General features: G+C 36.2%; 1 protein-coding gene across 3 annotated transcripts in view; it reads left to right on the forward strand.

The window, feature by feature from the left end:
* Window positions 1-13980, forward strand: part of LOC131027470 (isoleucine--tRNA ligase, cytoplasmic) — a 150382-nt gene extending 136402 nt beyond the window's left edge. For all 3 annotated transcript variants that reach the window (XM_057957549.2, XM_057957551.2, XM_057957550.2), the window contains exon 28: window positions 13544-13980. In XM_057957549.2, coding sequence (XP_057813532.1) covers window positions 13544-13645 — 102 coding nt within the window. In that variant the 3' untranslated portion in view covers window positions 13646-13980. The remainder of the gene's footprint in view (window positions 1-13543) is intronic.
* Window positions 13981-14684: the final 704 nt, after the last annotated feature.

The raw sequence follows: 14684 nt of genomic DNA on the forward strand, positions 1-14684 counted from the left end.
CATTGATATGTATGTTACTGATAGTATCTATCCTCTTAGTGATTTGAAAATCATTGAATCCCCTTAGAAGATCGTACCAATTCCAGTGGAGTTGTAACCTCTTGGCAATACTGAAATTGGTAGAGTTCTATCAAAACCAATCATCACTGAGTCATTCTTAGGATTAATTTAGTCTCACCTCCTTAAAACCTTTATCTTTTGATCTTTTTGAAACATCAGCTAGCATTAAGAGAATCCTGTTTCCTCATTTGAAAAGTAGTCGCACGAACAAGCTTTCCCTGAAAGTACGTAAGGCCCCTTGAAAAAAAGTAAACACAACGACCACTGGTGCTTATCCACGGGTAGAGAACCTACATAATAGAACCTTGAAGTTTCTCCGATTGATCCTTTTTGCGATATCTTCAGTGTTTGGAAACTTTACTCAAGAGAGGATAAGATACCTCTGGGTATTTTATTCTGTGTTCGCATGTGCATAAAAAACACATCAACAGGATGTCAATGGCTGTATGCAATTGAATAATGTGAGACCAGCCATCGTACCATGGAGATTTCTTTCCAACACAATGGAAAGAAGGTAGCCCTACATGGGTTGTCTAGTAAAGGACCTATGGAGATACATGGTCTTGAGGAACTTGCTTAAGTCCATACAAGGATTTTACCTACCAGTTAATCAGATGTGTTTTTCTTAGGACTTGGGAACTCCTACAGCTGGACCATATAGACTTCCTCCTCCAAGTCTTCATTCAAAAAGGCTTATTAACATTGATATACTTTCCATCCATACTAAACAATGATAGAGGTAACCAACCAAAATGTTGCCATCTTTACATTAGGGACAAAGCTTCATAGTACATGCTTTCCTCCTATGCACATCCTTTGGTGACAAGTAGAGCTTTTTTCCAAAGGGGCAATGTTGATAACACCCACGTCTTTTTTTTCATAGAACCATCATGCTCCAGCTTCATGGCAGATTCCCATTCAGGATCTCTTTTGGCCTATTCAAATGTGTTAGGGTCGAATACCTATGAAAATGGCTGGACAAAGGTAAGAATATAAGAAATAGTCATAATTGTAGAGCTAAAGGTGTTAGTCCCCAATTATTGATTGTTGGGTCTAAAGTTTCAAGGCCTAACAAGGCGAAGAAGGTTGTTGATAGAAAACCTGCAGGGGAGGTGTCACAAGTAGCCGATAAACTTGGTTTAATAGAAAACCACTACTTGCCAGCATTCCTTCCAATCATCCAGTTATATTATCCACACTCTCTTCCTACCTTATGCTGCTGTTGAAGTCTAGCTCATGAGATTGAGGGTCAGATTGTGACTCATAATATTTTTGTGGGGTTCAACTCTCCAAAGTTTGTGCAGCTCATAGAGGATTTCTTAAATAACAACTATAGAGCTCTTGACAAACTCAATGGTATGCCTCTCAGTTCTCTTCTACAAATTTTATTTCAAGGACTGTTTAAAGTCTAACCAACCCCAAAGGAATAGATGGTACGGTATGTTCAACAATGATCTCCCAAACTTGATGTTTTTGTTTACAAGACTGAAAATTGCAGGCTTCATGTTTTCTGCTGTTTATTTTGTCATTTGGCCAAAAGGTCATTTCTTTTGGTAATCTGAGATATGTTGTGGAGGAACTACCACTTACGTTTTACCTAGGTGGAGACACACATTGTGGATTGTGGATGTGACCCCACTAGCCTTGCTTTATGGGTTCTTAATTTTACTAACCATTCTCTTGGGGTTGTTAACATTTTTTGCTTTCAATGATGTTGTTGAAAGATCTCATATGTGACAATGGATTGTGGAATCTCTTCCCAATCTCTCTTGGATGGTGTGGGCCTTTCAATATAGTTGAGTTGGCTTCCAATAAGTGCAACAACCTAACTATAAGATGGATAGCTAGCAAAATAGAGGCTTGGTAATTACTAAATTCATAATAAATTGGATCTTTTTTGATCCAAATGTTGGATATTGTCATTCTAGTTGCCTTTTTCGTACATGGACTAACTTGAGGGCTAGTACTTACGAGAATTCTTAAATGTCTTGATAGGGCCAAGTTGTTAGGATGACATGTCTTTTCCTTTTCTAATTGTTGTCAATTACTGGGTGATTCTTTGCTGGCTATTATTGTTTTAGATCATTTTCCAATTTTCATTTGCATTGAGTGGCAAGTTGTGGTGCTTAAGACGACCAAATTTCAACACATTTTTGTAGTCATTATTTCACTTTTGCCTTCTACACATTTTTGTAGTCATTATTCCACTTTTGCCTATGTTCAACAATTTTGGAATCTTCAACCACATCCTCATGGATTTGGTTGGATCCTATGGTAGATTGACAACATCAAACAGATCGCTCAATATTTGCATATTTGTGCCCACCAAATGGCATTGTTTCACTATTACTGTTACAAGGCCACGACTTTAGATAACTTCATTGTGCCTTTGTTGAGCTAGAAGCACTTATGTTTTCTCCTACTCTACAATTGTGTGGTTCCAAATTTCTCCAAGAGAAGCAAATTGTTGATAATCTTATACTCCAGGGAGACCCATTGACATTGGCTCAAAATTAGGGAAAGTTTCCAAGGAATTTCTTCATTCCCTTTTAGTTTGCCAGGGACTTGAGAAAATTAAACAATTTCAAAGAAGGCCAATAGATGTTTTCCCAGCTTCCAAATATTTTTTATCTTTGTTTGCCATTACCAACAAATTTTTCAAGCCCAATAGTCTTCATTTGAAACCAAGCAAGCCCTTTAGCAATGTATGTTTGGTCTCTTGTAAGCTCTCCACAATGCAATGGCCCTTATGTTACCAAAAGCTATTCTTAGAGGAGTGATTTTTTCAGTGGCTAAAGAGAAAGCTCTTGGTTATGATGGGTTTCCTTGTGAATTTTGTAAGCCATTTGGGGCATTATTGGGTTGACCTTCTTCAAGTTACATGTAAGCTTTTGATGATCCTTAGGTGCTATAATAAATAAAGATAATATTAAATTGATACCTAAGTCAAGTGATTTGTGGATATTTGCAATTAGCACTTGAACACTTTGTTGAATCTCTTATAAGATCATTGGCAAAACCCTTGTTCTCTACTTTACTATTTACTTCAATTTATTGTTTGCCTTGAGCAAACTAGTCTCATTAAGTGAAGATATTTAGATAATTTAAGTGTTGTTTCAAAGGTATGGAATAGGCCGATTGCTCTTAGCAACAGGGTTTTTTCATCAAAATTGACTTCGCTTAGGCTTATGACCATATTGAATGGTCATTCATTCTTGCCATGCTTTAGGCTTTCAATTTTGGTTCTAAATTTATCTACTCATCTTAGATGTTAATTACAGATGCCTCAGCTTGCTTCACCATCAACAGTCAACAATGCTCTTCATTTGGGATCTTTAGATCCACTTGCTAAGGATGTGTTGTTGATCCTACTTTTTGTCTATCTACAGCTGATGTTTTGGCTATTTGCTTGCCAATGCAATTGCCAAATAGAAGGTCAAAGGTAGTTTCCTTAGCTTATCTAATCTCTAGCTTGTTAATGGTCTCTTATTTGATGAAGACTTCCTCTTTCTTCTAGAGGAGAAAGATAATGTTTGATAAGAAGGAAATGTTTTTCATAGCAAGTCAAATTATGATATTGCTATCAAAATTCAATTGTGTAGTTTTGAGTCAAACTCATTGACCAATGTTTAATGAGTAGATGTTCACAAGAACCCATCTCTCATGAAAATAAAGGGTACACTTATCACCCATTGCATCTAGATGATGCTCACGGAGGTGGTTGTGAATGGTACACTTACCTCTATGAGCATTAGCTAGATGCAATGAGTGTTAAGTGTACCATTCATTCTCATGAGAGATGGGTTCTTGTGAACCTCTACTCATAAAACATGGGTCAATGAGTTTGACTTGAAAAGTACACTCTTGAATTTTGATAGCAATATCATAATAAAATAATATTTGTCAAGCCTCGCGATGTGTAAATACTTTTAGCCTTGACTCCAGCTCTAGCATATAGTGGCAAAAGGCTCAATGTTGTCAATTTGACCTGCCCAAGCCTCTTTGGATTGAACATGGGGAATTTTTTTTAGGTTTTGGGGCATTTCTTTTGCCTTTCGATCATCCTCTTTAGCTTTGTGTAAATCTGCTTAAATTATTTTGAATTGAGGTATTTGTTACATTGTAGACCTCTTCTCCTAAGCCACTAAGTGCTAGTTATCTTGGGCAAATTTTAAACCTAAATACAGCCTTGGAAATCAAGATTATTGGTGCAGGAGCACCTAGCTTTTAACCAGTTTGTTGATGCATTTTCAAATTTTGGTGTTATAGTCCTTATTTTGGATCAATGTTTGAATAATGGACTGTTTGGAGGTCCACATGTGTGTTTGGTTGTCATTTCAAGGGTGATTGTCACCTAGGTTTGTGTGTTTCCTCAGATTTGACCAATGAGCCCTTGTAAGCCTAAAATGGCATTATTTTGCATTATGATGTAAAACGTCTTGTAAAGCCTCATTAGGCATTTGGTCATGTCATTTTGATGTTAGGGAGTCATCCTAGGAGGTTTGTATGAGTAGAAATGCATGAAAGGCAAAAATGAACATTTGAACAAAAGTTGTCATTGTTGCTTGACAACTTTTTGAGCAACTTTGCATTTTTGAGCAAATCGGTGGTTACGCAACCGATGAAGAGCTGGTTATGACCAAAATGGCATATAAAATGCTCTTAGAATGATTGTACACGGGTTGGAAAATCCAAGAGCAAGTTTGAATCAAATTTGAAGAAAATTTCCAGATTTAACCATATATTCTCTCATTTTTCTAGCAGCAGTCCGTGCCAAATGGATTGAACTTGTTACTGTTATTTCATGAATGTTTAGTGGATGATATTGTGTTGGTCAAGGAGTGTTTGTATCTTCTCTTAGTGCAGATTTGAGTGTGTTTACAAATTGTCTCTTATTGCATTGCTCTCGGTCTGACCAAGGGTTCAAGAGCCTAGTCATGGTTCCAACTTGAAATCCCTTGAGTTTTGCTCAATGACCCTTGGGATTCAAGTCGTGGAACCCTTGTACAATGTATATACTTTTTGGAATGGCCTGGAAGCTGTTGGGAAGCAACTTGCTATCATTTCCTAGGCGAGCTCTGTCATAGCCTAGCTAGGAATATGATTGATAATTTTGTCTTTGCTTGCAGGGATGAGCAGTTGTGAATGTGCCAAGTGTTTGGCATGGAAGAGTGATGTATAGCAGAGTCTCAGTGAAGAGGTGGAGGTGTGACAGGGTGGAGAGAGTAACAAACCCCATTGTAGAAGATTGCTAACTCCTAAACCCTCATAAGTGCCATTTTTGGGATCCGTACCAGTACGGACAAACCAGACAACCTACCCTAGTGGATCCAAAAGTTTGTCCAAAAGGGTACTCAGATCACAAAAGTTGTTGGAAGGTTCTTTGAGTGTTTTTTGAGTAATTGCCCAAAACACGGCAAGGTAGGGCTAATTGGGGCTCTAGGGCTACTAGGCCTAGAAAATAGGAAGAAGAGGGAACGATGGGAAAATGGTGAGGAGCCAATTCCAGAACCACTTGAATGGAGTTGAAACACCTATAAGACACCCCCTAAAACCCCTGCAAGTATATGTTGGAGGTTGGATGACCTAATGGTTGGATTTACTCTAGTGAATCCTAGCCATGCTTGAGAGCAACTACAGAAAACAACTCGATAGGGAGCACTCCAAGTGAGTTTGATTGGTTGACTTGTTAGATGGACAAGTGAAGAGTGTTGGAAGCCCACCAAAACATCCTTTAACTACCTATTGAGCAAGGTGTGTCTGTCTTTGAGAACCACTCCCCATCAATTATGAATCCTTCTAAACCATTGTGGAGTTTGTTCCTATAAAGATGATCAATAAAGTTGGGGTTCGGTATACTAGGCCTTGGTAGAAAAATCAGAAGTGGTATCATGGCTCTCTCCTCACTTGCCCATGGTTTTAAAACTCAATGACAACAAGTCTTCAGTCAGTGCTAGGTTCCAAATGGTTTTGTTTTCCATGATGGAGCTTGGATTAGCTTAATTTGATTGGTGTCTTTCTACAAAGGTAATCCATTGTATCTCGGCCTAACAATCTAGGTGTCTCCTACCCCCTTTGTTTTTTGTGAGCACTTGGAAACTCTCAAGCATCGTTTTGGTTTTTCCCACATTATCAAGTTGCATGGGCATGAATGCATGAATTTTTTCAAGCCTCTTCAATTGGAGCTTTTCTGTTGGCATATGATTTTTTAAGGTGGCTGGCATAAGATGCATTTGAGATTTACCTAGATTTGGTGTGCTTTCAGAGTGGAAATTTTATTTAGTATATGGAAAGCTGAGAATGTTGTTTTATTTTCAAGTTCTATCATAGATGTTCATTTTTTAATGTACATTAAAACCAGTATATGCTTGAATGTTATATGCTATAGATTCAAGTCTAGGCCAATAAAGTAACTTTGAAAGTTTCCCACTTGCAAACTCCAATCGAGCATTGGGCTAATACCCCTTGTACTCTTGCCCACATGCCACCTAGCAATTGGGCTAACATCCCTTGTACTCTTGCCCACATGCCACCTTCTCCTGCTAGTAAGGATGCCTTCCTTTTGCATGAGCATTGTCATGGTTGTATTCATTGTGTTTGTTCCAAACGTGACTCCCACAAGTCTTCTCAGCTTAGGTTTGGTTGGTCTACCTTTCCATGTGGCCAATGTTTTCCTTCTCAGTGTAATAATGGCATCTTAAGTTGGAATGATAGTGGGAAGTTCCCTTGGTTGGACTTTGCAATTTCTTCTATTTGTATGGCTTTTGTTGATCAATAAAAATAAAAAGACAGAGGATATCATCATGGATTTGGAGCCTATTCCTAATGGTCAAGCTCTCTCAGATGGATGGAGCAGCCCCCTTAGTTGCGACCCTTCTCCTTCCACTAGGATTACTTGAGTTGCGTGGAGTTTGACTGCTTTTCTTTTGTCTATGGACTTTTGTGTCAACATTTGAAGATTAGATTCCATTCCACCTATCTTTTATGCGAATTAGTGTATTTGTTTCAATATAATTTAATAATATATAGAATATGCCCTTTTCATCATTAAAAAAATACCAATGAAATAGCAGAGGTTAAAGTGAAATTTACCTACTCATCACCTTGCACAAGTTCCCAAATCTCATGGATCAGTCTTCCATTGCCTTTCACAAGTCATCCTTCCAAGCATCTTTCATTGTGGCATAGTGCCACTCTGGTCTCTTTTGTTGGTCTGCTTGAACCTTGTGAGAACTAAGAAGCACTTTCTTCTGCACTAGATCCCTGATATTGTTCTCAACCCATTTAGGACTAGACAATTTAAAGCCTTTCGATATTACTAGTTATTTTTTCTAACAGTAGGAAGAACCAAAGCAGTAAGTGAACAAGGTCCACATATAGGTTTGAAATGTGCTTGCTTTTATGTTCTCTTGAAGGAAATGCAACTACAACGCCCACATATAGGTAAAAGCTTGATATTGGTATTCTTATTGCTTGGAGAAAACAATTACAAAACTTCATAGCTTCTGCTATTACAATTGCAATTCTCAATTTGCAATTTGCAATTTGCAATCTTTGCCTTTAAGGCAATCGAGATACATAGAATATCTATAAAACAACCACCACCACCAAATATGGAATTATCCATTTTTAATTCCTTTAAGAAATTAGGAACTGTCTCTCAAGGTAAGATTAAATTAGAAATGTTATGTTGTTTTTTTTGTTGTCATTATCCAACAATCTCCACCTTGACAACAATGTACCTAATACCTATCCACACCCATTCATCACTTTTTCAGGATGCCAAACTCCACCTCAGTGTCTCTAATAATAATGGTTTAGTAAACATATCTGCACAATTTTCTGGTATATGAACTTTCTCAAGAGTTATTCCCCCTCCATCAATAATACTGATGAATACTAAGAGGGGGGGGGGGGGGGGGGTGAATTAGTATACCCAAAAATACTGTAATCAACAAGTGAATGATCTAGATGCTAGCACAGTATGCTTAATTAGATCCTTGACAGCTCATTGTTAATGCATTTCAGCATTACTTCAGTCTTCAATATCTCCACACTATCTCTTCACATAGACCTAACCTTATCTTCAATGATCGCACATAATAATCTTTTTTTTCTCTCTCATATGCAAACCCTAGACATGATGTTCTTATAAAAGAATCTGATTTCATGTTGGTCCAATAGAATTAGACTATAAGTTCCTAGGTACAGTGCATCTAAACACATTTGGTAACACGGCACAAACACACCGCCAAAGTGTCGGTGGATGATAACTCATCACACATTACAGAAATACCGGTTGGTAACTCATCACAGATATATACCGGTTAATACAATATACCGATTACCGGTTGTCAAAAATGAAGACTGGAAGATCGTAGTGTTCCAATCAAAAGTTAACTACCGCTTGAGATCCTTGAACTGCTTGGGGTCTTCAGTCAATCTATGACCGGTAAACCATCTTTTGCAAAATACCGATAGTCTAAAGACTATTCATTCAATAATACACAATACCGGTTGGAACAATTACCGGTTGAGCATAACTCACACATCAAGAAAGTGTGTGTCCATCAATGACAATCAAAACATCATCAAAATGCCAACAAATACGTCTTACCAAAATGGTACTTAATTTCAATATTGTTGGTCCTAATGTGATAAGATAGATTTTTAGCCAAATGGATAGCATTTTGACTATCACAAAATACAATCACTTTGTCCTGCACTTTTCCAAACTCCCTCTTTACATGCATGTGAGACAACCATATACTTTGCCTTAGTTCTGGATAAAGCAACTCTTTCTTGAAGCTTTGACATCCAACAAATAGCATCACCTGCTAGATTAAAGACAACCTGAAGTAAATCTCCTTTTGTCTAAATCGCCTACAAAATCTGAAACAACATAACCACACACTGAATCACTGCAACCATTATAGGTGATACAATAATCACTCGTGCTTCTAAGACATCAAAGCACCCATTTCATTGCTGCCCAATGCTCTTTACTTGGATTTTCCATGTATCTATTGATGACACGAACTACATGTGAAATATCCGATTTTGTACATACCATCACATAAATTGAACTTCCTTCTACATTAGCATACAATACATGAGATATATAATCCTTTTCTTCTTTATTACTAGGATAGTTACTTGGAGAAAGCTTAAAATGGGAAGCTAAAGGGATATTTACAGTGTTCCACGGAAACACGTTTCCCCCTCCCCAGGCCCAAGTCCCCCCCGTCTTTGAAACCCGTCCTTGCAGCCCATCCCCACGTCCCCCCGTCCCCGAAGCCCATCCCCACGTCCCCCCGTCTCCCCGTCCCCAACGACCGTGGAACACTGGATATTTACTAGTTTCGCATTCTACATACTGAATCTTATGAGGATCTTCTCCACATATTTTTGCTGCGATAACCAAAGTTTACCATGTTCCATGTCTCTGTGTACTTGTATGCCCAAAATTTGTTTTGCTGCTTTGAGATCTTTCATATCAAATGCCCCTGCCAATTGAGCATTTAACTTATTAGTTTCATCCATGCTTTTGCTTGCTACAAGCATATCATCAACATATAACACCAAGATAATGAATAAACCATTTTTCAAACTTTTAAAGTAAACACAATGGTCATACTCACTTCTTGTAAAGTCTTGGCTCACCATGAAGGAATCAAACTTCTTGTACCACTGCTTGGGTGATTGCTTCAGGCCATACAATGACATCTAGAGTTTGAAAGCAAAATTTCTGTTGCGATCTTGAATAAACCCTTCTAGTTCTATAAATATCTCCTCATCCAAATATCCTTTTAAAATGTTGTTTTAACATCAAGCTGCTCTAACTCAAGATCAAGTAATGCAACTAATACTAATACAAGCTGAATAGAAACAAGCTTAAAAATTGGTGAAAAGAGTTCATGAAAAACAATATCTTCCTTCTAAGAATGTATATTTGCTACCAATCTTGCCTTATACCTTTCAATTTTATTATTGGCACCCTTCTTTAGTTTGTAGACCCATTTGCAACGAACAACTTTCCTACCCTTTGGAAATTGTACCAAGTCCCATGTTTTATTCTTCTCCAAGGCAACCATTTCTTCTTTTATTAGTATTTTCCATTTAGCATTTTTAATGCCATCCATTACTTCTTGATAACAACTTCGTTCCCTCATTAGAAATGAAAGCAATAGATGAAACAAAATCATTATACCTTTTAAGAGGATTTCTAACTCACGTAGACCTCCTTAGAGATGGTTGTGATATTTCCATATTTTCGTGCATATTTTCTTCATTCACATCATCTTCAAAAGCTTCTTCTTGCTCTCTATTTTTAGTAGATGGATGAGTTTCCATTGAACTTGTTGATATTGTGGTACTTGTTCCCTATTTCATATGAACTTTTGCAATGTCTAATTCTATTAGAGAAGATTCATCAAATACATCTCTGCTAATGATGATTTTGTGGGTAATAGGATCCCACAATCTATATTCCTTAACTCCATCACCATAACCAACAAAAATATATTTCTTGGATTTGGGGTCTTATTTCGAACATTTATCTTTAAAAATAAGAGCATATGCATCACAACCAAAAAATTTAAAATTTGAATAATCACATGAATGACCTATCCACGCCTCTTTGGGAATCTTATAATCTATTGCAACTGATGGTTACCGATTTACTAGATAACATGTTGTATTAACAACTTTTGTTTACAACTTTTGCTCCAACTTGGCATTACTGAGCATGCTCCTTGCTCTCTCTGGAAGAGTTTTTTTCATGCATTCTTTTGTTGAAGAATGTAAGCTATGGTTTTATGTGTTTTGATCCCATGTTTCTTACAATACAATAATTTTCAAGCTCCAAAGATGTGAACTCACCTTCATTATTTGTTCTTGAACACTTGATTGATTTGTCAATACTCTCTTCAATGATTTTCAATGAAAACTCTAAATTGCTTGAATTACACTAAAGACATCAGCTTTCTTTCAATTAAATAGATTCATACCTTTCTAGAGTAATCATCTATAAATGTCACAAATATGATGCTCCTCTAAAAGTAACTATAAGGGATGGGCCCCAATCATCTGAATGGATACATTCTAGAACACCTTTACTTGTATGACTGCCTGATTTGAACTTTTGTTTACATTGTTTCCCAAAGACACAATGCTTGCAAAAATTCAAATTCAAAGATTTTAAATGTGAAATTAACTTATTGTTTACTAGTACCTTTAGCCCTTTCTCACTCATATGATCCAATCGTTGATGCTATGAATTGAGTAGATTCATTTGCTTCCTTAGATACCAACACTGCTTCATTTATTACAATACTCCTGTCTAGCATGTAAAAGTTTCCAACTTTTGTAGCCTTCATGACCACTAAAATGCTCTTGGACACCTCAGTACTCCACTTTAACAAGAAAATTTATAACCACCAGAATCGAAAACTCCCAAGGAAATTAAATACTTTTTCACTTTTGGTACATGTCTTACCTCTGTTAATGTCTTTACAACACCATCAAACATCTTAATTTTAATGCTCCCAATCCCAACAATCTTACAAGAAGCATTATTTCCCATAAGAACAACACAACCATCATAGGTTGGTAAGTAGAAAACCAACTCCTATGTGGACAATTGTGATTAGGAGCACCAAATAAAACAACACCAACCACACCTGAACTTGTCTTTATTAGTTTTGCTTCCTTTTTTGAAGTCGTCATTCTCTTTTGTCTCGTTCCAACAATCTTTTTTGGGATGTCTTGGTAAATTTCAGTACAAACATTTTTACTTACCCTTTTTGCCTTTTGACCTAGATTTGGATGTACTTCTCGAATTCTCTCCTTTTTCTATGGATCAACCTCTAGCCACTATGCTTTTGGTGTGGAGACTTTTGTATTAGACTTTCTTCACACTTCTTCAAACAACAAAGCTCTCACAACAAAATCAAATTGAAGGGTGTCAGTTGTGCTAAACCTAATAGAAGTGACTAAGTGATTCCAGGATTCGTGCAATGAACAATTAAGAGTATTGAAAACATTTAAATGATTCACAATTTATATATCTTCATTCGCAAACTATACAATTGCCTCTAATAGTAGTTTTGGTTTGTCAACGATTTTGTCATATAAAAACTCTCCATTCTGCTTCATAAGTCTGGTGTTTTATTCTCTCCAACAATATTGAAAAGAACCTCATCCACCAAACACAACCGAATTGTGCTAAGAGTTCTCTTATCCAAATCTTCCTAGTCCTCATCAGACATATTTGCAAGTTTCTTTGACTTTTCTACCAATGCCTTGTACAATCCTGGCTGCACTAACAAATCACACACCTTGAGCTTCCACGGCTCAAAGTCATTCTCTCTATTAAATTTTCTGCATTATGAACCTTGTATTTGAAACCTTTGCAATTTGATGCTACAAAATTAACACCAAATCCTAATACTGTTGTTATGTAAAAATTGCAGCACACATTAGTTGCAAAGAAATAACAAATAAAAAGAAATGGAGTAACAGAACAACACACAATACACAGATTTACATGGTAAAACCTTGACAATATGCGAAGGAAACATCCACAGGGCAAGGTATCAGTGTTTTTATTGGTCAGAGAAAACAATTTGTGATTCTCAAATGCATAGAATATCTAAAATAACCACCACCACCAAACGTAGAAATAACTTTTTTAATTCCTTTCAAAAATTTAGGAACTCTCTGAAGGGAAAACTGTTATTCTGAAGGTAAGGTAAATTAGAAGTGTTCTATTGTTTTCTTTTATTGTCATTATCCCACAATTATTTCAAAAAAACTATGACAAGATTGGCTGCACATATTTGGTTGTGATCAATTGCTTCTTCAATGGAAAGTTTCCTGTCAGAAACGATTGATAATGGCTTTAATAATCAGGAAAAAGATGCAAATTGAGACCACAATGGTAATTCTTTAACGGTTCTTCAATTAATTGGTTTCAAGTTGGATGAACAATCGTTTTGTCTCTTGAGTTTTCCATTTACACTTTTTAAACAAGAACGAAACTTAACAAACTGGGAGTTGTTTTCCCATATATCCTCGCTGCTATCTCTTCAGAAATGTTATTTTTCTTTTGTGGCAACAAACTAATTTACTAGTTTCAATTGATCAAGAGAAATTTATCTTCTTAAAGCTTCTGCAATTCTTAAAACTATTTTTCATGTTTACTAGTACCATGAAAAATATAACAGCCCTGTAAAGTTAGATCTGATTATCCTATTCAGGGTATGAGTGAAAACCATTTGTCTGCAATATTGAACGCCATAACATAGGTCTTTGTTCATTAAATTGTTATGATAGAAAATGTAGTTAGGGGATGGAAGTGTGGTCCCTGGCACAGATCTAACAACCAGTCGAAAGTTCATTTAGACTTTTTTCCAGAGTTCAATGGTATCATTTTTCCTTACACATTTAAAATAACAGGATCTGATAAATATGAAATTTGCAGGTCCAAGTAGCATGCATCGAGGGCCAGACACCTCTTGATATCGTCCTTGGTGAACATTTACATCTTTCTGTAGGAGATTATTTTCTGAGTATGAGAACTTGATATTTATCTCCTTGAGGAAATTTATTCGATCTACTGGCAAGTATACACGTGAAAGGAAAGCACTATTTTTTTATTTCTATATTCTCCACTTCTCTTATTGCCTGCCGGCAAAAGTGCCATTATTGTAACAGTAAGATATTGTGTCCTTATTTAATGTCTTTTATTCAGACTACAAAATGAAATTTATAATCTTTGGAATGTGAAGGAGGTTTGCTACTTCACATGGAAGAAATCAGTGCAGGAACTCAAAGTATGTGTTTGCAAGCACACATATATGTAGGCACTCAAAGTAGTTCCTGTTGTTTAAGTATATGAAGTTCTTTTCTTTACTTTCATCAACATCTAAAGTATTTTTTGAGAAAACTGTTGGGAGCATTTAAACAAGAAAAATAAGCAGAAAACAGTAATATACATAGCCCCAAAAATCAGTTGGGGAATACTTCGGCAAACCAAGAGACTTAAATTGTATTTTTTTTTTAATGGGATTTAATTGGGAAAAATAGAATTTCAAAAAAAAAATGTAAAAAAGAAAAAAGAAAAATCTGTTGTTTTTTATATTTAAGGCTTTTTTAATACCATAGAGATATACAGACCAAATATAGTTTAACCTATGAATTGTTGAAAACAGATTCTCATTTTTTATGTTCTTATTGTTCTGATTAAGCAGGGATTTTGAAAGGGCCCTGAGCGTTGTACAAAAGTAAGAAAGATAGGCATTAAGCACAACCAAACAACAAGGAACGCTAGAGAGACATCAACAATAGAAAATTAGGACACACATCCTCACAACCAACCAGCTCAAAGAAAGGATAGTAAAGACGCCACAATCTTATTGTTGATTACATTCAATTGCACAATATATACTACATGATGCATAACTAATAACTAGTTGTTATAAGTTTTCAAAATTTTAATTACAATCCACTTTGTATGTAGTCAACTTACAAACTTAACACAAGGTTCGAAAAAATTAGATGTAGTCAATTACACTAGTTGTTCCAAAGAAAGAAGCCTCTTGAATCATTTAATCACATCAATC

Source organism: Cryptomeria japonica, chromosome 4 (assembly GCF_030272615.1).
Source record: "Cryptomeria japonica chromosome 4, Sugi_1.0, whole genome shotgun sequence".
In the NCBI taxonomy this organism is placed as follows: Eukaryota; Viridiplantae; Streptophyta; class Pinopsida; order Cupressales; family Cupressaceae; genus Cryptomeria; species Cryptomeria japonica.